The 21,387-nt window shown below is 42.6% G+C and overlaps 1 protein-coding gene across 5 annotated transcripts in view; it reads left to right on the top strand.

The window, feature by feature from the left end:
- ADAMTSL3 (ADAMTS like 3) overlaps positions 1-21,387 on the top strand; it is a 327,141-nt gene that overhangs the window by 182,622 nt on the left and 123,132 nt on the right. For all 5 annotated transcript variants that reach the window (XR_011525377.1, XM_070569997.1, XM_070569993.1 and 2 more), the window contains exons 10-13: positions 9,997-10,108; positions 15,124-15,262; positions 16,374-16,424; positions 17,112-17,316. Coding sequence is in view for 4 of the 5 variants with exons in the window: in XM_070569997.1 (XP_070426098.1) it covers positions 9,997-10,108; positions 15,124-15,262; positions 16,374-16,424; positions 17,112-17,316 (507 nt within the window). In the remaining variant the exon portion in view is untranslated. The remainder of the gene's footprint in view (positions 1-9,996; positions 10,109-15,123; positions 15,263-16,373; positions 16,425-17,111; positions 17,317-21,387) is intronic.

Genomic DNA, 21,387 nt, shown 5'->3' with positions numbered 1-21,387 from the left:
GTTGCGATTGTGAATGGGATAGAGTTCTTGAGTTCTTTTTCTGTTAGTTTATTGTTAGTGTATAGAAATGCTACTGATTTATGCACGTTAATTTTATACCCTGCTGCTTTGCTGTAGTTGTTGATTATTTCTAATAGTTTTTCTGTGGATTCTTTGGGGTTTTCTATGTATAAGATCATGTCGTCTGCAAACAACGAGAGTTTTACTTCTTCGTTACCTATTTGGATTCCTTTTATTTCTTTTTCCTGCCGAATTGCTCTGGCCAGCACCTCCAGAACTATGTTGAATAGGAGTGGTGAAAGTGGGCACCCTTGTCTTGTTCCTGTCCTCAGAGGGATGGCTTTCAGCTTTTGTCCATTGAGTATGATGTTGGCTGTGGGTCTATCATATATGGCCTTTATTATGTTGAGGTACTTTCCTTCTATACCCATTTTACTGAGGGTTTTTATCATAAATGGGTGTTGGATCTTGTCGAATGCTTTCTCTGCATCTATTGAGATGATCATGTGGTTTTTCGTTTTCATTTTGTTAATGTAGTGTATCACGTTGATTGACTTGCGGATGTTGAACCATCCCTGTGTCCCTGGTATAAATCCCACTTGATCATGGTGTATAATCTTTTTGATGTATTGCTGTAATCGGTTTGCCAAAATTTTGTTGAGGATTTTTGCATCTATGTTCATCAGTGATATCGGCCTGTAGTTCTCCTTCTTTGTGTTGTCCTTGTCAGGTTTGGGGATCAGAGTGATGTTGGCTTCATAGAATGTGTTAGGGAGTTCTCCATCTTTCTCAATTTTCTGGAACAGTTTGAGGAGAATAGGTATTAAGTCTTCTTTGAATGTTTGGTAGAATTCTCCAGAGAAGCCGTCTGGTCCTGGACTCTTGTTTTTGGGGAGGTTTTTGATTACCGTTTCTATTTCCTTCCTTGTGATTGGTCTATTCAGATTCTCCATTTCTTCCTGATTCAGTTTGGGGAGATTGTAGGAGTCTAGGAATTTTTCCATTTCTTCCAGGTTGTTCAATTTGTTGGCATATAGTTTTTCATAGTATTCTCTTATGATCTCTTGTATTTCATTGGTATCTGTTGTGATTTCTCCTCTGTCATTCCTGATTTTATTAATTTGCGATTTCTCTCTTCTTTTCTTGGTGAGTCTGGCTAGGGGTTTGTCAATTTTGTTAATTCTTTCGAAGAACCAACTCTTTGTTTCATTGATCCTTTCTATTGTCTTTTTTGTTTCAATATCGTTTATTTCTGCTCTTATTTTTATTATTTCCCTCCTTCTACTGACTCTGGGCCTTGTTTATTCTTCTTTTTCTAGTTCTGTTAGGTGTCGTTTGAGGTTGCTTACGTGAGCTTTTTCTTGTTTAGTGAGGTGAGCCTGTATTGCGATGAATTTCCCTCTTAGGACTGCTTTTGCTGCATCCCAAATGATTTGGTATGTCGTGTTCTCATTTTCATTTGTCTCCAGATAATATTTGATTTCTTCTTTAATTTCTTCAATGATCCATTGTTTGTTGAGAAGCGTGTTGTTTAGTCTCCACATTTTTGCACCTTTCTCTGCTTTTTTCTTGTAGTTGATTTCTAGTTTAATAGCGTTATGATCAGAAAAGATGCTTGATATTATTTCAACTCTCTTGTATTTATTGATGTTTGCTTTGGTTCCCAAAATATGGTCAATCCTTGAGAATGTTCCATGTGCACTTGAGAAGAATGTGTAACCTGCTGTTTTTGGATGAAGTGTTCTATATATATCTATTAAGTCCATCTGGTCTAATTTTTCATTTAATTCTATTATTTCCTTGTTGATTTTCTGTCTGGATGTTCTGTCCATTGGTGTTAATGGTGTGTTGAGGTCCCCTACTATTATTGTATTGTTGTTGATGTCTTCTTTTAGTTCTATTAAGAGTTGCTTTACAAATTTTGGTGCTCCTGTGTTGGGTGCGTATATATTTATAAGTGTTATGTCTTCTTGGTGGAGAGTCCCTTTTATCATTATATACTGTCCCTCTTTGTCTTTCTTTATCTGTTTTGCTTTGAAATCTACCTTGTCTGATATTAGTATAGCGACACCTGCTTTCTTTTGTTCATTATTAGCTTGGAGTATTGTTCTCCATCCCTTCACTCTGAGTCTGTGTTTGTCTTTGGGGCTGAGGTGTGTTTCCTGGAGGCAGCATATTGTTGGATCTTGTTCTTTGATCCATCCTGCCACTCTGTGTCTTTTGATTGGGGAGTTCAATCCGTTTACATTTAGAGTGATTATTGAGACCTGGGGGCCTACCACTACCATTTTGTGTCTTGTTTTCCAGTTTTCTTCAGTTTCCTTTGTTTCTCGTCCCATGGTTTAATCTGTTCTGATGTAGAGCTGCTACTCTCTGTTGTTGTCCTTCTACTTATCTCCTCTGCTCTTGGTTTTGTAGCCCCTTTCCTTTTTTGGATTTTTCAGGAATGAGGGTTTTCCTGAGGATTTCCTGAAGAGGAGGTTTTGTGGCAATGAACTCCCTTAATTTTTGTTTATCTGGGAAAGTTTTTATTTCTCCATCGTATTTGAAGGATATTTTCGCTGGGTAGAGAATTCTCGGCTGTAGGTTTTTGTCCTTCAGATTTTTGAATATATCATTCCACTCTCTTCTAGCCTGTAAAGTTTCTGCTGAGAAATCTGCTGATAGCCTGATGGGGGTTCCTTTGTAGGTTAGTTTCTTTTGCCTGGCTGTCCTTAATATTTTCTCCTTGTCGTTGACTTTTGCTAGCTTCACTACTATATGCCGTGGAGTTGGTCTTCTTGCATTGATAAAGTTTGGAGATCTATTGGCTTCTGTCACCTGAAGATCCATCTCCCTCACCAGATTTGGGAAGTTCTCAGCCATTATTTCTTTGAATAGGTTTTCTGCCCCTTTCTCCTTCTCTTCTCCCTCTGGTATACCTATAATCCTTACGTTGCATCTCCTAATTGTGTCTGATAATTCTCGGAGAGTTTCTTCATTTCTTTTAAGTCTTGCTTCTCTCTCCTCCTCTGCCTGCAACAATTCTATATTGCCATCTTCCAAATTGCTAATTCTTTCCTCCATATTATCGGCCCTACTGTTCAGAGCATCTAGATTTTTCTTAATCTCCTCTATTGTGTTCTTCATTTCCAGTATTTCTGTTTGGTTCTTCTTTATCGTATCAAACTCTTTTGTGACATAGCTCCTGAACTCGTTGAGTTGTCGGTCAGAATTCTCTCTTAACTCAGTGAGTATTTTAATGATGGCTGTTTTGAAGTCATCATCATTTAGGTTATATATCTCATTTTCTTTGGGATTGATTTCTGTGTATTTGTTACTTTCTTTCTGTTCTGGAGATTTAATGTATTTTTTCATATTGCTTGATGATGTTGATTTGTGCCTCCGCATGGAGATAGAGTTTAGTTGCTCCTTTCACTTGTTTCAGCTGCTGCGGTGGGGGGAGCAGCTGTTTATACTTCACCAACCAGGAACCCTGTCCGTAGTTGCTAACTGGGCCTGGGCCCCTCTTCGTAGCCACAGTGGCCCTTTGGATTCCCTCCTCTGCCGTGGGGGCCGTCACGGGGGGCTTCAGGCTGCAGGTGCCTACTGTTGTTGCCCACCTAGATGCGCTCTCTCCTTGGGGTCTGCAACGGTGTTATGGGCTTTTCCAGTGGCCAGGGGTGGGATCACTTTTATTTGTCGCTCGGTTGCTGTCGGCACCCACCAAATCTCACTTGTCCTCTATGGGTCGCAGGAGAGCTATTGGCATCTTCTACAGTCTGTGGTTAGTACACCTAGCTATGCTGCTTTTGCCCTGGGGTCTTCCAGCCTTGTGGCTGGCGGCTGGGTGCCTTCTACTGATGCTGTGCAGAGGCTTTCCCTAAGGCTTCTATGAGCCTGTAGGGTTTCCCCCTAGGCTACTAAGCTGGGTCTCTGGACCTCTCTCCAGCCCCAGTCCTCTCCGAGATCTCCGGCAATCCCTAGCCTCACCGGGTGGGCAACGGCAGCTGGGGGTCGCCCCGCCCTCTGGGCTTCTCTCCGGGCCTCTGCCGGGAGCTCTGAATGCTCAGCGTGGCCCCTCTGCTACCGGCAGACAGAGAGTTTTGTCTGCTGCCTGGCGGAGCTCCGGCGCTTCCCCTCCGGGTCGCCGGACCCGCCTTTGGAAGTTCCCCCGCCCCGGTCCTCTCCGAGATCTCCGGCAATCCCTAGTCCCACGGGGCGGGCAACGGCAGCTGGGGGACGCCCCGCCCTCTGGGCTTCTGTCCGAGCCCCTGCCGGGAGCCCTGAATGCTGGGCGTGGCCCCTCTGCTAATGGCAGACAGAGAGTTTTGTCTGCTGCCCGGGCGGAGCTCCGGCGCTTCTCCACCGGGTCGCCGGACCCGCCTTTGAAAGTTCCCCCGCCCCGGTCCTCTCCAAGATCTCTGACAATCCCTAGTCCCACGGGGCGGGCAACGGCAGCTGGGGGTCGCCCCGCCCTCTGGGCTTCTCTCTGGGCCTCTGCCGGGAGCCCTGAGTGCTCAGCGTGGCCCCTCTGCTACCGGGAGACAGAGAGTTTTGTCTGCTGCCTGGGGGAGCTCCGGCACTTCCCCTCCGGGTCGCCGATCCGGCCTTTGAAAGTTCCCCCGCCCCGGTCCTCTCCGAGATCTCCGGCAATCCCTAGTCCCACGGGGCGGGCAACGGCAGCTGGGGGTCGCCCCGCCCTCTGGGCTTCTGTCCGGGCCTCTGCCGGGAGCCCTGAGTGCTCAGCGTGGCCCCTCTGCTACCGGCAGACAGAGAGTTTTGTCTGCTGCCTGGCGGAGCTCCGGCGCTTCCCCTCCGGGTCGCCGATCCGGCCTTTGAAAGTTCCCCCGCCCCGGTCCTCTCCGAGATCTCCGGCAATCCCTAGTCCCCCGGGGCGGGCAACGGCAGCTGGGGGTCGCCCCGCCCTCTGGGCTTCTCTCCGGGCCTCTGCCGGGAGCCCTGAGTGCTCAGCGTGGCCCCTCTGCTACCGGCAGACAGAGAGTTTTGTCTGCTGCCTGGCGGAGCTCCGGCGCTTCCCCACCGGGTCGCCGGACCCGCCTTTGAAAGTTCCCCCGCCCCGGTCCTCTCCGAGATCTCCGGCAATCCCTAGTCCCCCGGGGCGGGCGTCTCTCTGGGACCCTCCGGGCGCCCCGAGCACCAGGCCGGGTCTCCCCGCCAATGGCGGGGAGAGACTCTCCCCGCGGGCTCAGGTGTGCAACTCCAAAGTTTCCCTCTGCGTTTAGGAGTAATTGCGGGGGGTTTAAGTAGGGTTCTGGTCACCTGTTTCCACCGTCGCTCCTCTGTTGTGTTCTCGCTCCTGCCCTAGATGTGTGTGGATCCTCTGGGGGCGTCCGTTGGAAGAAAGCCGCTTGCGGGTACTAGGCTGCCCGTCGGGGTCGGAGAGTTTTCACCTATTTCCACATCCTCCCGGAGGAAAGTCCGTCCGCCTTCCGATGTATAGTCGCGTGGGTGTCTCAGACGTCCTGAGATGCTGTCTGGATATCCTTTGTCAAGCGATAAGTGTCCAAATAATTGTAGACTCGAAGGGCGAGAGACAAAGAGGACTACTCACGGCGCCATCTTGGAATCCTGGCCCCTATTTCAACTAACTTTTTAAAAGTTACTGGCATAGATTTTTTCCTGATACCCTCTTATTACTTCTTCACTGTGTGGGGGATCTTCAGTGAGTCCTCTTTCATTTCTGATATTGGTTTTTTGGCCCACCTTCTTTCTTCCTTGATCAATCATGTTGGAAGGCTGTTGAGTTCATTAGACTTGTCACAGAAACATCTTTTGGCTTTATAACCCACTTTAATGTAGTTTGCTTTGCATATTATTAATGTCTGCTCTTATCTTTATTTTTCTGTCCTTCTACTTTCTCTGGATTCAATATGCCATTCTTTTTCTAACTTTTTAAGATGGATGTTTAGATCATTGATTTTTATTCTTTTTCATTAACATATGCATTTAAGTCATTCAAATTTCTCTCAAAGCATGCTTTTTATTTCATTCCACAAATTTTGAAATGAAATATTTTTCCTTCATCATTCAGTTAAATTGTATTGTAATTTTCGTATGATATATTCTTTGACTTATGGAATATTTATAAGTGTAACATCCAAGTATGTGGGAATGTTCAAGTTATCTCATTGTTATTTTATAGCTTAATTCTATGTAGTCAAAAAACATAGTCTATTTCAATCTTTTGAAATTTCTTTAAACTTAATTTGTGGCTCAGAATATAGCAAATTTTGGAAGAGTCTGATGGGTAGTCTTCTGTTGTTGGACACAATGTTCTATGTATATCAATTAGGTCATGTTTATTAATGGTTTTATTCAAAATTATAGCCTCATTGATTTTTTTCTGCTTATTCTATTTAGTTACCACCAGAGAGATGGTAAAACTGCCACTATGACTATGCATTTGTCTAACTTTTTTCTATTCATGTCAATTTTTGAATTTTATATTTTGAGCCTAGGTTGTTAGGTACATCACATTTTGAATCGTGACCTCTTCTAGTGACTTGACCTTTTTATCGTCATGAAACTATTTCCTTTCAGCTCTTTGAAGATATCTCTCCGTTGTCTTCTGGCTTCCATTTATTCTGTTGAGAAGTCAGCTGTCAGTCTTATTTTTGTTCCTTAGAAGGTAATGTGCCTTTTTTCTTTGTCTGCTTTTAAGTGTTTTCTCTTTGTTTTTGGTCTTCTCAATTTGACTATGACATAATTAGCGGCTTTCTTCTGCTTGAGGTCCGTGGTGCTTTATAAATCTGTGTGCTTGAAGTCTGTGGTGCTTTATAAATCTGTGTGCTTGAGGTCCGTGTTGCTTTATAAATCTGTGGCTTGATATCCATCATCAGTTTTGGAAGATTCTCATTTATTACCTCGTCAGATATAGCTTCTATCCCATTCTCTGTGTTCTCTTTTCCTGGGATTACAATTATACCTTTATCCCACATGTCTAATTTCCACTTTCTTCTGTCAGTTTACTAATTCTCTGTTCAGCTGTGTATATCCAGGAGTCAGCAGATTATGGCCAGCAAGCCCATTACTTGTTTTTGTACAGGCATACCTCAATTTATTGCACTTTGCTTTATTGTGCTTTGCAGATATTGTGTTCTATACAAAACACTCCACCAGCAAAAAGATTACGACTTGCTGAAGGCTCAGATGATGGTTAGGGTTTTTTAGCAATAAAGTATTTTTTAATTAAGGTATGTACATTTTTTCTAGACATAATGCTATTGCACACTTAATAGATCACAGTATAGTATGAACATAACTTTTACATGCACCGGGAAACCAAAAAATTTGTGTGACTCACGTTATTGCAATATTTCCCTTATTGTGGTTGTCTGGAACCAAACCCACAAGATCTCCGAGGTGTGCCTGTAAGTGGAGTTCTATTAGAACACAGCTACCCTCATTTGTTTCCATATTGTCTGTGGCTGCTTTTGCAAAACACAAGTAGAGCTGAATAATTAAAACTGAGACAATATGGTCTGAAAACTATGACATTTACTATCTGGTTCTTTAAGAAGATATTTGCTGAACCCCAGTCTAATTTACTGTTGAGTCTATCCATTGAAATATTGGTTTAAGTTATGGTGCTTTTTATTTCTAGAATTATATTTTATTTTTATTATAGCTTCTCAGTTTCTAGTGAAATTCTCCATCTTGTTATTTAATTTCTTGAACATTTTAGCTGTGGTATCTTAGTCTAGGTTCTCTAAAAAAGAGAGCTTGAGGCAGAAGCTATGTGCTAACACTGATGTTTTATGACCGTGGGTATAAAATGAACTGTAGTTAGGGCCCCAAGCAGGGAACAAGACGTGAAGCCAAGGTCAGGGCTGCAGGAACTGGTGGCAATATACTAAAAATTTTTGTTTCTGTCTGTTAATGCCAATATCTGGGTTTCCTGTAATTCTGTTTATAATGTCTATTTTTCCACTTTTTTGGTGGCTGTTTTTTGTATACTGAGTTATTTTTACATTTTGCCGTATACAGTAGATGAATGATTATAGATATAATTTGAAACTGGACTAATTTTTGCTTCTGGAAGACAGGTTAACAGCCAATCACCTTCATCCAAAATGGAATTGAAATAATTTGAACCCGGGCTGCATTACCTTTGAAAACTGGTCTTTTTCCAGTTCATTCTGGTTCCTAGGAGAGAGCTTTCTGGGGTCCCAGCTGGGAGCCTGGGGTGTTTACCGACACTCCTCACCGTGGCAGGCCTGGAGCTCCAGTTTTTACTCCCTCGGCCACAGGAGTCTGATGACAGGTCTGCTCAGCTTCTCAGCTGCTCAATCACCACTTGCAAAATGGAAAATGCCTCGAGCAGAAGGGTGGTGCCAAATGTTCTGCTCACCTTTCCAGGCTTCCTTTGTGTCTGGGATCTTGGCCCTGGAAATCCTCACTACTGTGGCAGTTTTCTGATGCCTTCAAATACATTTTAAAAAATATTTTATGCAGAACTTTTACTTATTCTCGCTGGGAGGATTCATCAGAAACAAGCTATTCTGCCATCGCCAGAAGCAAAACTCCTTAGAAGTGTTTTCTGTGTCTGTAACCACCGTGGTACCCTCGCTGCATCACCAGAATCCTGCCCCTCCACACATATCTCATGGCTGGAATTTTTACATCATTTTACAATTAAATGTATCAAGCTATCATTTCTCAGTCAACTCTTAGGTTAGATTTTCCAGTGCACTTTACTGATTTATTTCATCATTATTGCTTCTTGCATCTCATTATTTTCTTCTGCATTTATAGTAGTTCCTGTCCAGTATATCCTTTAGTAGTTTTTTCTTTTTCTTTTCTGGTGAGGATCTCTGAGTGGTAAAGTTTCAGTCATTTTTGTGTCTGAAAATATCTTTATTTCACTGATTACTGATTGCTAATTGGATCATAGATTGTTTGTAAATTGACCACTGATAATTGATTAGTGATGAATAATTTGTTTATAGACTTCTCGATAAAGACACGCTTGTCCCTCATCACTCTGAAGGTATGAGTTTGTTTTCTTGCATCTAATATTGCCTATGAGAAATCCTTTGTAGGTCATCATTTTTTTCTTTCTGATAACTCTTAGGGTTCGTTTTTATCCTTGTTTTGTTTCTTTAAATTCTGCTCAGAACTTGGTGAATATTTTTAAACTGAGTACTCCTGTCTTTCTCAAGGTTAGGAAATTCTCAGCAATCATATCACCAAATAGTGCCTCTTCATTATTCTCTCTGTGTCTCTATCTTGAACCCCATGGGATGCTGGCATTTCTGGATCTCTCCTCCGTGAGCTCACCTTTTGTCTTCCCTCTTTTTTCCTCTGTGTTGCATCCTGGGACTTTTCCTCTCTTGGCTCATTTGTTCAAACAGGAGGGAAGAAAAGAAAAATGTAGGGCGAGAACTTGCTGCTTGAGTGCAGTCACGTGAAAGTGACTTATCTCTGTCCGTAACTGCTCCCTCACTCTCAGCGGGACCCCTCCTCCCTTTCAGTTGGGGCCTGGAGTGCTCTGATGCAAACCCCATCTATTTGAGAATGTTTGAGTTTCTGTGGTTGTGCTCTCAGAAGGATTCATCAGAAGGAGCTCCTTAAAGCTGCTTAAAGATGTTATTATTAAAAAATGTAAGAATCCTAATTATGTGCCATGTTGTAAGCAAACCCAGATGAAGTCTCGGTCCCTGCTCTCATGGAAGTTGAAATCAAATGCATCAGGAAGAAAAAAATTTTAAACAAATAAACAAGAAAGTCCACTTACATTTTTGTGAACTCATTCCCAGGTATGGAATTATCTGGGAAAATGACTCTAGGGAGATTGGTTAAAGGTCTTCCAAGCCCCCTTTTATGACAAATCTAATTGAAATGCTATCACATCTTAAAATTCTTGGAAGCTTCACAGACCATAGTTCATTGTGATGGATTTGTGGGTGTCTACATAGGTGAAGTAGTCGCCTCATTTTGAAAGGTGTGGTGCTCATTGTATGCAAATGTGTTATCACAGTTCTCTCTGTCCAGACCAGGTACACTGTGGCCAAGGACAGCGTGGTCCAGTTCTTCTTTTACCAGCCCATCAGCCATCAGTGGAGACAAACTGACTTCTTCCCCTGCACTGTGACCTGTGGCGGAGGTGAGGCACAGACTTCGTTCTTGAATGTTTAGAGCTCAGAGTTAGATATTCCACGTTTGCGTTTTCCAAGCTGACTTTAAACTTGGCGTGGTAATTGGAGATGTGTGATCACCCAGCGTCTTACTCAGCAGCCTGGAATGCAGCGGAGTTCGTGAATGTGCATTTGCCTTTAGTCTTGAAAATAGGTGAAAAACTGGCTTCGGAAAGCACCCTTTACTTTTGGCAAAAAGCTGGAAACGTGTTTGCATGCATTCTTGCATTTCTTGTTTTGATGGTCCTTAAAGCATGCATTATTTTTCTACGGAATTTTCTACGGAAAACCTGAGAAAGAGAGAGAACAAGTGATTTGCCCTGTCTGATCAGGTTAATGGATGTGTTGGTTCTAACGCTTAGATTTCCACCCTATATTCCACTTGTACTCAGGGCTGGGGTATAAACTTAGTAGAAGATTATTGCCACACCTACTAAGTGGTGAGGGGAAAGTCCTGCTTCCTGACTGCTTGGTTCAGGTGTTTACAGAAAGTTGAAGGAGGGTCTGGACTGAGTGCAATTCAGGGCTCCACACTCACGCTACATGTCTTTGCAGGCCCGCGTTGGGGTCACCGTTTATTTAGCATGGGGAAGCAGTGACTCCTTAGAGCAGACGAGGAGGGCATCAGAGCCACTGCCAAGACCATTCTCTTTTTCTAAATGAAACCTTTAGATCAAAGAGTAAATGGTTCTAAACTAGTGCCAACCCAGGAACTAGTTGCCAGAATTGCCAGAGGGACTTACGCTGATGCTCCCCCTAAGAGTGCCAGGCAACAGGACTGGGCGTTTATCATGTGTCAAGCCATGTGCTAGGGTGCTCATCATCTCGTTTATTCTTCCAAACAACCCTAAGAAAGGTTTGTTTTCATGATTGTTTCATATGTGAGCAAAGTGAAACCTAAAAAGATGAAGAATGCGCTCAAGGTTGCTCAGCTGGTCAACAGCACAGCTAGAATCTGGCTCCAGGTCTGTTTGATGCCAGAGCCATGCTCTTAATCACTTTGCCTTGTGTCTCCCCTGACCCGTCTGCCACACCTGGGACTAGGTCGTACACAGGCTCAGGTATGGTTCTGTTTGAAGAGGTACAATAAATCCTCCTCCTTCAGCCTAGCCCAACTCAGCCCAGCCTCAAACCATTTCTTCCTTCGAGGGCTACAGAAGATCAGCTCACGCCCAGAGCTAGAAACTGAGCTGGGGTTCTGGCCTCTCTCCTTTAAACTACAGGTGTATCAAGGAGGGCTCCTCAGCCAACGTCAGGTTGCCATGAACACGCCAGTCAGATCTCTCTCTTCTGGCATTTAGGCTCCTTATGAAACCAGGAGGCAGCTCTGCACAGCCCAGACCTCAAAAAGATCTCATGTCCCAGGAATGGAAGAGAAAGAGTCTGAGGGTTGAAGTGGGTCCTAAAAAGAAAGTTAAAAGGGAATCTTCCCAGTTTCCCAGTTAGCTCTTCTTCAGCCCGGCGTGGGCAACAGAACATTGATGATGATGCGACGGCAGTGGTTCTCAAAGTGGGTTCCCTGGACCAGCAGCATCAGCATCTCCCGGGAACTTGTTAGAGGTGAAAATTCTTGGGCCCCACCCTGGACCTACTGAATCAAAAACTCTGGGAGTGGGGCTCAGCCGTCCGTTTCCCAGGCCCTCCGGCAGACAACAGTGCACTCTTGAGTATAAGAACCACGGCTCTCCAGAGCAATGTCTCTGGACATCAGCTGTAGCCATGTTAACTTCACTATTTTTGCCCTGTGTTACCCCTGCACGATCATTTGCTCAAGGGTTTTTTTCTTAAGTGGACCTTTTTAAAAAATTTAAATACACGTATTTCCAAAAAGAATTTAATATTACTACCTTAAGTGGGAAACTGTTATCTCTTGCCATAAATAGAACAGTCACAAAAATAAATACCAATGAAGACAAAACAGTGGGGTAGATAATCTTCCAGACCCTGCCAGCTCTAACGTTCTCTCCGTTTATTCTCGATTCCTCTTAAAAGTGAGAATGTACTTTGTTGACCATTGTAAGCGCTGTTCTGAGGAGAAGCTCCTTCAGCGCTTTGAGTCACTGACTTTCCAGCAGGCTCTAAGGGGAATTCTTAAAAACATTTGACTTCTCTTAAAGCCGATTGAGGTAAAACACTGTTTGGAATTGAGACTATCATCTGGGTAAACTCAATAAGTCTCTCTAGACCCGGGCCCCAGAAACTTTTTGGCCAATCCTGTTCTTTAAAAGTTGCGTGCCAAAGTTTACATCCAAAATTAGTGTAGCGAAGTGGAATAAGCAGTAGCTGGTGGTCAAGGTCTGGATTCACTTCTTGGCTTTGTCACTAATTAGCTCTGAGACGTCTTTGAGCCTGAGTCTTCTCATCTGTAACATCGGATGATCCCTCTTGTAGCATCGTTGGGGGACAAACTCAGAGGTGATGTGGCAAGGAGCACAGTACAGTGCCTGGCAATTAATGGGCACTCAAGAAACATCTGTTATGTCAGAATCTAAACCTGAATTTTGTCACAAATGCCTTCGCATGATCTACAGATCCTTCGCCGTCCCCGCTCCTGCTGTCCCCTGGGGATGAGTTATGCGATACATACATTACTCAGTGGTCACGGTGGAAAGCTCTCAAAGTGAGTGGGACATACCTATTGATCCTTACATGGATAGCTTATATCCGGAAGCAGAATCCTACCACCTGAGAGTCAGCCGGGCCCTGGCTCCAGGGAAGACAAGAGTCTCTCATGGACCCCAAAATAAAAGAAAAGAGATAGTGGGGCTCTTTATTCTTACTCAGCAGAAAAACCAAACATCTCTTTCTTTTAAATTTATTACCTTGCTCTCACACACAGTTATTCAGAGAGTCATTCCCATTTGGACACGTAAGATAAAGAGCAGCTTTCCACTCTGGGAGGGACATTTATCACGGGAATCAGCTCAGTTGAGTTGGTTAAATTCTTGGGAGGAGAATAGATGTTTCGAATATTTGGGTGCCCCGGGAAAGACACACTCAGTGCTGCTGGAACTGTAGGTGGGCGTGAGAGCACCTGGCACTGAGACCGTCTGACCCAAACAGCAGTGGCTGTAAAAACAGAAGAGAAAGTTCAAGCTGCTTTTGGGGTCCGCCTGCAGCCTGCCATTTTCTGCACACTGGTAGAATTTCTGTACATTTGCTCATAATATAGGAAGGCAATCTGCCTTATTTCTTTCCTTTCTAGTTATCTCTGTACTGCCATAAAATTAAAGAGGAAAATTGTCTCTCTTCAAATTATAAACACCTGTTTGCTCTCTGGCTCCTTTCAGAAGTATGTTTCCATTTAGAACAAAGATTTTTGTTTTTTTAATTCAAGGAGCTGCAAGCAAATTCTTTTCTTGTGTGTGGGGAAATAAAAATATACCCATAAAACCCACAAGGAAAGCATTACCAAAATTTAATTATATTAGTAATCAAATCTACATGATTTGTGTAAATGGCATTTCAGAGTTTTTTCGATAATCAGGAAAATTAGTTCACTGGTCTCTAAGGGACTTGAATGGGCTTTCCTGGTCTTGTCAGTAATCATCTATGTGGGACACTTAAGATCATTCTGGAGAAAGTACCGAGATCGCCACTGCCGTCTGATGTTGTGGATTTCTGGCAGGTGTTGGCACCCGAGTAACGTTTTATGGACTCCATTTGGATTTTCGTTCTTGTGGTTTCGACCTTCTTTTTGTGATGCATACCAGTCTGTCCTTCTGCGCTCAGCTTACATCCAGCCCATGACTCGTAGCAAGCTCTCTAGTGGTTTATAAACTCAGATTCCTCTCGGCAATCAGGCCTTTAAATGTATTTTTAGACTTTCAGACCAATTGGCTGAGGCCGAGAACCTAATCGAGGGCTTTTCTTTTTTTTTTTCCTGAAGAGCTTATTCTGGTTTTGAAAAATTACCTTTTTTAAAAAAACAAAACAAAACAAAAAAAACTTAACATGACACGTATGTAGTGACAAGAAACCTGGAATCAGATCTTTCAGGAAATGGAAGCATCGTTTTGCGAGTTGTGTTTTAAATTTACAGCACTCATCCGTTCGGAATGTTCACTCTCCTCAGAGACTGAACAAACTGAATTCGATAGAATCAAGAATGGGTCTCATTCCTCCTCCTTGGAGGGCTTGTGAGACCGGGGGAGACTAAGGGGAGAGATTTTGTTCCTTCTTGTGTAGACAGTGCTTAATTCTCTGATTAGAAAGTTTATTGGCATCAGAGCTACCCCAGGTACCCCAAGACGGCAGAAGAGTAAAGTGCGGTCTATGGAGCAGTGGAGTATTATGCAGCAGCAAGAAGCAACAGCCCACACACGGTAGATCTCAAAAATGTAATGTTGAGTGAGAAAAGTAGAAAACAGAATAAGATTTAACATGCAATATTGTTTATTTAGTTAAAACAGGTACAAGACGACATTCTGTAAGATGGATGTATATTTAAGGCCATATAAACAATAAATAGGTGGCTCGGGGCATTGGAGCCGGAGTGGTGATGGGGAAGAAGAAAAAATACAGAGGAACAAGAGAGGGACCTTGCATAATGCCATGATGACAGTGAGGGGATGTGACAATGAATGATTAACCTTCTGGACGCAAGCTCCATACATTTTTTAAAGGTGGCTGTTGTAACTCTGTAGTTATAAATGCTACAACCACTACAATCCATTCAAGTAGTCCTTCTCAATCTTGGCCACACATTTTAGTCATCTTAGAAGAAGCCGAGAATCTTTAAAAAAAAAAAAAAAGTACTGATTTCCTAGACCCTGCCACAGTGTTTCTGACTTAAGTGACCATGAAAGGGCCCGGACATTGGTGCATCTTGAAAGCTCCCAGGTGGTTCTGTTCTACAGCCAGGGTTGAGAATTATTGAGTTAAGTTTCTTAAAGGGGGGGGAAAAGCGTGTGGCAAGTGGTAACTTTGCCAAGTGAAAATGAAATGGGTGCAATGTTCAGACTTTCCGTTTCTGCTGCTCTAGGGTATCAGCTCAATTCTGCTGAATGTGTGGATATCCGCTTGAAGAGGGTGGTCCCTGACCATTATTGCCACTACTACCCTGAAAACGTCAAACCAAAACCCAAACTGAAGGAGTGCAGCATGGATCCGTGCCCGTCCAGGTTTGCATAGTTGCCCATACCCTTTTTCCTTTAGAAAGAAACAAATCAACTGCAGCTGAGACTCATGAGTCCTCGCAGGGTGACACATCTCCATTGCCTGTCTTTGAGCATACACTGGTGGCAGGTGCCTGCACTCACGTTAGTAACCGTGGTCAATAGGAATTAGGCCCATCAGCTCCATCAGTCTAGCTCTCTATCTTGGGCTATGTGTCTGTGTGCTGTGATATTTAACTCTTTATAATGAACCTCTTTGAGCATCTCCTGCCTTTACAATATGAAAGCTCTCTTCATCCGAGTACAGTGTCTGCTCCATCTGCCGGTCAAAAATATCTTTCACTCACCGTTTTAGCTTTGAATTGGGTCATCCATTACCATGTTTTGACTTTTGCAATGTTCACATTAAACTCGGTATAAATAATGCATTGTGCAAGGAAGTAAAAAGTTATAATGCCAAAGCAAAAAAGTTATGCATATCCTGCTGCATAATTTAGTACCTGCTGACTTGGATTGCCTGGGGAAGTTTCCTGGCTTTACTACAGTATCTTAAAATAACAGCACGATATCAAGGCCCAGCATCCCCCAGACATGTGCCAGCTGGCTGAGGCAGAATGTGCAAGTGGAAAAGGAGCCACTCTCGGTGGATCTCATTTCTTCTCCCTCAACTGTGCATCTCCTGTAATCCCAGGTGGACATAATTATTTATAGAGACCTTTTCAAAGGACAAATTCTGTGAAATAAAATGGTTTTCTGAGGATCCTACTAATATGACAGTGTGGTAATATCATGAATATATTTTATCAGATAACCTCTTTAGATGAGAAAAGGGAATAGATAGATTTATCTCAATTAAAAGAGACTCTTTAATTAATACATACCACTAGTTCCATTTTCTATATTTTCATGAGGAACTGGGGAAAGTGTGTGTCAGAGATGTTCCTGAAAGTTAAGGAGATCGTGGCTGAATTTTGGGGGACTAGTTCATAACACTTTGCATATTTAGTTTTCAATTTGAAAGCCCTCTGTCTTTTGGGATGTCAAATCTGTAGTAGTCAAGTTAATAAACGTGTCAATTGATTTAGAAATGATATTCTCACAATGATTTCATTTGTAGCGATGGATTTAAAGAGATCATGCCCTATGACCACTTCCAACCGCTCCCTCGGTGAGTTACACGTTTCCACTTCCAGTTTGTAATTTACTCTAAGTAGTTTGCAAGGAGCTGTAGTATCTCTAGCAATAGTCTAAAATGTAAGAGGGATAGCTACTAGACCTTTACAGAGAGCTAGGGGAAGACAGACTTCCACTCAGTCATAAGAAAGGTCTTTCTATGAATTAGAACAGGCTGCCTCAAAGGGCGATGTTTCCCATCACTGGAGCTATCAAGCTTGTCTTGGATAACTGGGTGTTACAGAGGAAGCTCAAGCCTTGCAATTGATGGGAAATTTGAATCCCCTTTTGTATACCTAGATGACTTGTGTGGTCCTGTCTGACTTTGAATTTCTATGATTTTCTAGTGATATTGTCCATTAGTATTTTATGATTTGGAGGGTGTGTCCAGATGCTTTCACTCTCTATATTTGAGTTTATTTGATTCTCGCAATGGTCCTACCAAGGGTAACCAGGGCAGGTGTATTGTTCCCACTTGACAATAACCTTAGGGTCAAAGGAGTAAGTACCTGTGACTCCAGATTTTGTGTAGCAGTTCAGATTAAAGTCTTAAGATTCCATGTCGTGGGCTCTTTCAACTGAACCACGACTGTTATCCCGAGGCCATACTTTTTGCAACCATCTTTGCAAATTGGAAACAAACAACAAATAAATAATGTGTTGCTATTTGTTTGCTTTTGAGCTGGGAACATAATCCTTGGACTGCGTGTTCTGTGTCCTGTGGAGGCGGCATTCAGAGGCGGAGCTTCGTGTGTGTGGAGGAGTCCATGCATGGCGAGATACTGCAGGTGGAAGAATGGAAGTGCATGTACGCACCCAAACCCAAGGTGCTGCAAACTTGCAACCTGTTCGATTGCCCCAAGTGGGTCGCCATGGAGTGGTCTCAGGTAAGATCTGAGACTATGCCACTTTTCATGAAATCTCAGATTTTAGTGATTATTTGCTGAGTGCCCAACACTGTACTGGGCAGCAGAGGGGGATGCAAAAGTTGTATATGAACACAGTCCCCACTCCCGAAGAGCTGAGGAAGACAGTTGGAGGACTACGTGAGAGAAACCCAGGCATCAATATAGGTAAGAATAATTAATTAAGGACCGTGGTACGTCTGGGAGGAACAGATGGAGCAGAGTCGATCAGGAAGTCTTCATTGTCTTTGTGATGCTTAACCCATCTTTGAAGTTGTATAGAATTTAGACAAATAAGAGCCTAGAGAAGACATCTCTGTGGAGTGTGGCCAGGCCGAGATGGCTGAGCAAAGGCAGAAATGACATTGAATGACTAGAGTTTGAAAAGACCCTAATTCATCTAGATTGAAGAGAGAACCCGGGTTGCTAAGAATTGGAAGATTAAGATGGAAATGCTAAAACTGACCTTAGAAGTGTGTTCTTGATCTAGCAGTTACTAAGAAGCTTCACAATTTTTGTTGAAGAAGATAGATGTTATATTTTAAGTAGTTGAGGCAAGATAGACTAACGTTAGGAAAGACCAGAGCCAGGTGGCCTGTCTGGAAGTCTCTGAGGTGTCAGGTGGTGGGAAAAGAGAAAGAGAAGGGAAACATCCCTGAGGTATGACAAGGCTTCGTGCAGATTAGCTTAGTTTCCACTTTCTAGGGGGACGACCAAGTAAAGCTCCAGAACAAATAAAGTACAGTTGGATTAGTCAAATATGAAAATGCAGATGTTAGCATTTGACATTGTAATCTTAATCTTTCCATTTTCTAGCCAGTGAGACATAATTGACTCGAGTTTCTCTAGCTCTTTTGAGTGATCTCTACGTATTTAATTCCACATATACATGCGTTCATCTATTGATTTATTCAGTGTGCCAGCTGCCATCTCAGGAAGTAAGTAAAACTCGCTCCTATCCCCCAAAAGCTCAGAATCCAGTTACGGAAACGTGCATGCAAATAACAGTTGTGACACGTGGGATCCTGTGGTGAGCGGTGTCGCGCGTTTGTAGTACAGGTGCACAGAGCAGCAGGATTTGCTCCACCTGAGGGACCAGAGAGGGCTTCAAAAAAGAGAGAGCACTAGAACGGGCACCTGAAGAATGATCATGAGTTTGCCGAAGACCCACTTCCAGCCCCAGTTTCCAGGCACCGCCTCCACCACGGTCCTTTTTCTTGCATCCACGGCCCAACATCATTATCCTCCACAACTTCATTTGTACTTGTTAGGGCACTGGTTACAGATGCTCTTTTGTTCACATACCCTCTAAAAGAAGTTTGCAGTTGGGTTACATGTCACATATATTTAGGTTGACATCCAGAATTTTTTATCACAAATTTAAATAAAAAATATCAAAGAATGTCATTTCCAACATGTTGTGAATGCTGACATTTTAAAATAAAAGTGTTACAGCATTTTAAAAAATGTGTCTGGGAGAATGTAAATGGCGTGATGATTTCTATCCTCGCCATCTTTCCTTTAAAAAAAACACATGAACTAGCTCTTCTTGACCAATCTGGATATTTTGCATTCTTTTTCCCTTGGACTCACATTTTTAATCCTCTCCCCTAACAGAAATTTATCCTAATATAATGTACTTTTATGCTTTAAAGTATTTTATTGGTTACACTATTCTACTTTCATCCAAGAAAATATGTTTAGCAATTGAAACTAATTTATATTAATAGCCGGTAGCCATAATGCTCTAAGTATTAGAAATGTTTCCCTGGATTAAGTTATTATTAAATTTAATTTTAGTACACAGAACAATATATTTCAAGTTTTGGTGAATAATTATTACATGTAAAAAGTAAATTTTCATTTGAAATCTGTCTTTCTAGAAGATGAGTGGGGCTTAGAAAAATAGTCCATTGCCAGAGTGAGACATGGGTTCTGCAATAATTTTATTCTCAGTTTTTACTATTGATTTCTTGATTTGTTTTGTTTTGCATGTACACTCTGGGGAAGCTTGTTCACATAAATAAGTAGACTGAGATGGAAAGATTTTATTATAGCAAAGTCATCCCGTGCTTTGAACTCCGGAGCTGTGTGTCAAAAATCACATTGTGACCTTTCATCAAAAATCAACATTTCTCCTACAACCTGCAGAGCTTGTTTTCAGCTCTTATAAATCTTATCCATATGTTTTATGTCGGCTTTAGATCTCTTATACCACCACCCCGTATCCATCAATGTCGTGACTTTATGTTCGCTTATAATGTCAAAACAAAGGATTATTAACCAACTCATCTCATTCACCTTTCTTGGCTCTTCATACTTTTCATTTTAAAAAAAATCAAATGCATTCTCAGTGATGCAAATTTGCTATCATTAAGGATACATTCAACTCGAAAGAGGAGTTCTGGAAAGGGAAAAACTGACAGCATCATTGGGGTAAGGGTCCAGCTTCCCAAAGGGGCTACTGAAGAGACAAAACTCCTTTGAGTGACCATTTCTAGGATATTTATACCTTATAAGCATGTTGTTTTCTATCTCTTGGGGCAGAATTTTTTTTTCTTTCTTGTCCAATATAAAACAGCCTCTCAGGATCATATATATTTCAAATTCATAAATGTGGGGGTAGGTGAGACAGTTTCCTAGACGTAGGATCTAGTCTCAAACCTCGGTTCATGACAGTGCTTGTTCAGTGGTCACGTGAGTGGCACAATGAAATGAGGGGGTTTCCTGATATCCCACTCTTCCTGGAGATGTGTGTGTGCTGAAGAAGGCCTCCATGTCCTCTGAGACTTGTCGGTGACCATTCAGAAAGCATCCACAGGCTCAGGAAAGAATCTTCAAGCTTTACGAACCAGTGGCGAAGTTTTTCATGGTTTTGGCAACAGGAGGGTCTGGGATGGAGGTCCACTCTGCCTCCAAGGAACCGTGTGAGCTTGAGCAAGGGCCTTACGTGGTGGGCTGTTTGTCTGCTCCTCTGTTAAATGGGAATGAAGCTATGAACTTGCAAGTATGCCAGGACGATTAGTGAGATGACCTCTGGGGGTCGGTGCCTGTTCTGTAGCAGGTGCCCAAGGACTCTCAGCGCCTCCCAGGGGTGGATCCAGGGGGGACGGCCCTGAAGTTTGTACAGTTTGGAGCTGACTCTTTAGGAAGAAAGAATACAAACCACAAATATTGGACATCTAAGTGAGTGTTTATTTAGAATGAGAAAAGAAATTGCAAAAAATTTTAATAGCTGACAACTCTAATATGAACTCTAGACTTTAATAATAATGATCAGTGTTGGTTCATCAATTGTAACAACTGTACCACATTAATTCAAGGTATTACTATTAGAGAAAACTGTGTGCAGGGGAGAGGGGGCACATGGGAACTCTCTGTACCATCTACTCAATTTGTCTGTAAACCTAAAATGCTCCTAACATGTAAAGTCTTGATTTAAAAAGAACACGTACACACACACATATACTCACCAACGTATGTGGATAAATTGAAAAGATATCCTAAATTTTCATAGCATGAAAATGTCCATTCATAGGCAAGAGTACTTTCCAAACCATAAATAAATCAAGAAAAACTACGGACACCACAAACTTCATAAGAATTCAGAAAAAAATGCATAATGTTTTTATTAATTTTTTTTGGCTCCAGAGCCCCCCTCCCTTTTTTATTGGTGAGGAATATTGGCCTTGAGTGAACATCTGTTGCCAGTCTTCCTCTTTTTTTTTTTTTCTCCTCCTCAAAGCCCCAGTACATAGTTGCATATCCTAGTTGCAAGTCATTCTAGTTCTTCTATGTGGGACGCCGCCTCAGCATGGCCTGATGAGCAGTGCTAGGTCCACACCCGGGATCCGAACCTGTGAACCCTGGGCTGCCGAAGGGGAGCGCGCAAACTTAATCACTCAGCCACAGAGCTGGCCCCTGTTTTTATTAATTTTAACTGCCTGAGATGTCTTTCGTATTTTTTCCTAAACTTTTTGGCTCAATACTGTTTGATGGCCTCTTCAAATTACAACAGTTTTGCAAAATCCGTTTCTATAGACAAAATAGAAA

Source organism: Equus przewalskii, chromosome 1 (genome assembly GCF_037783145.1).
Source record: "Equus przewalskii isolate Varuska chromosome 1, EquPr2, whole genome shotgun sequence".
In the NCBI taxonomy this organism is placed as follows: Eukaryota; Metazoa; Chordata; class Mammalia; order Perissodactyla; family Equidae; genus Equus; species Equus przewalskii.
The sequence above is the reverse complement of the archived record's forward strand: the minus strand, read 5'-3'. Positions and strand labels throughout refer to the sequence as shown.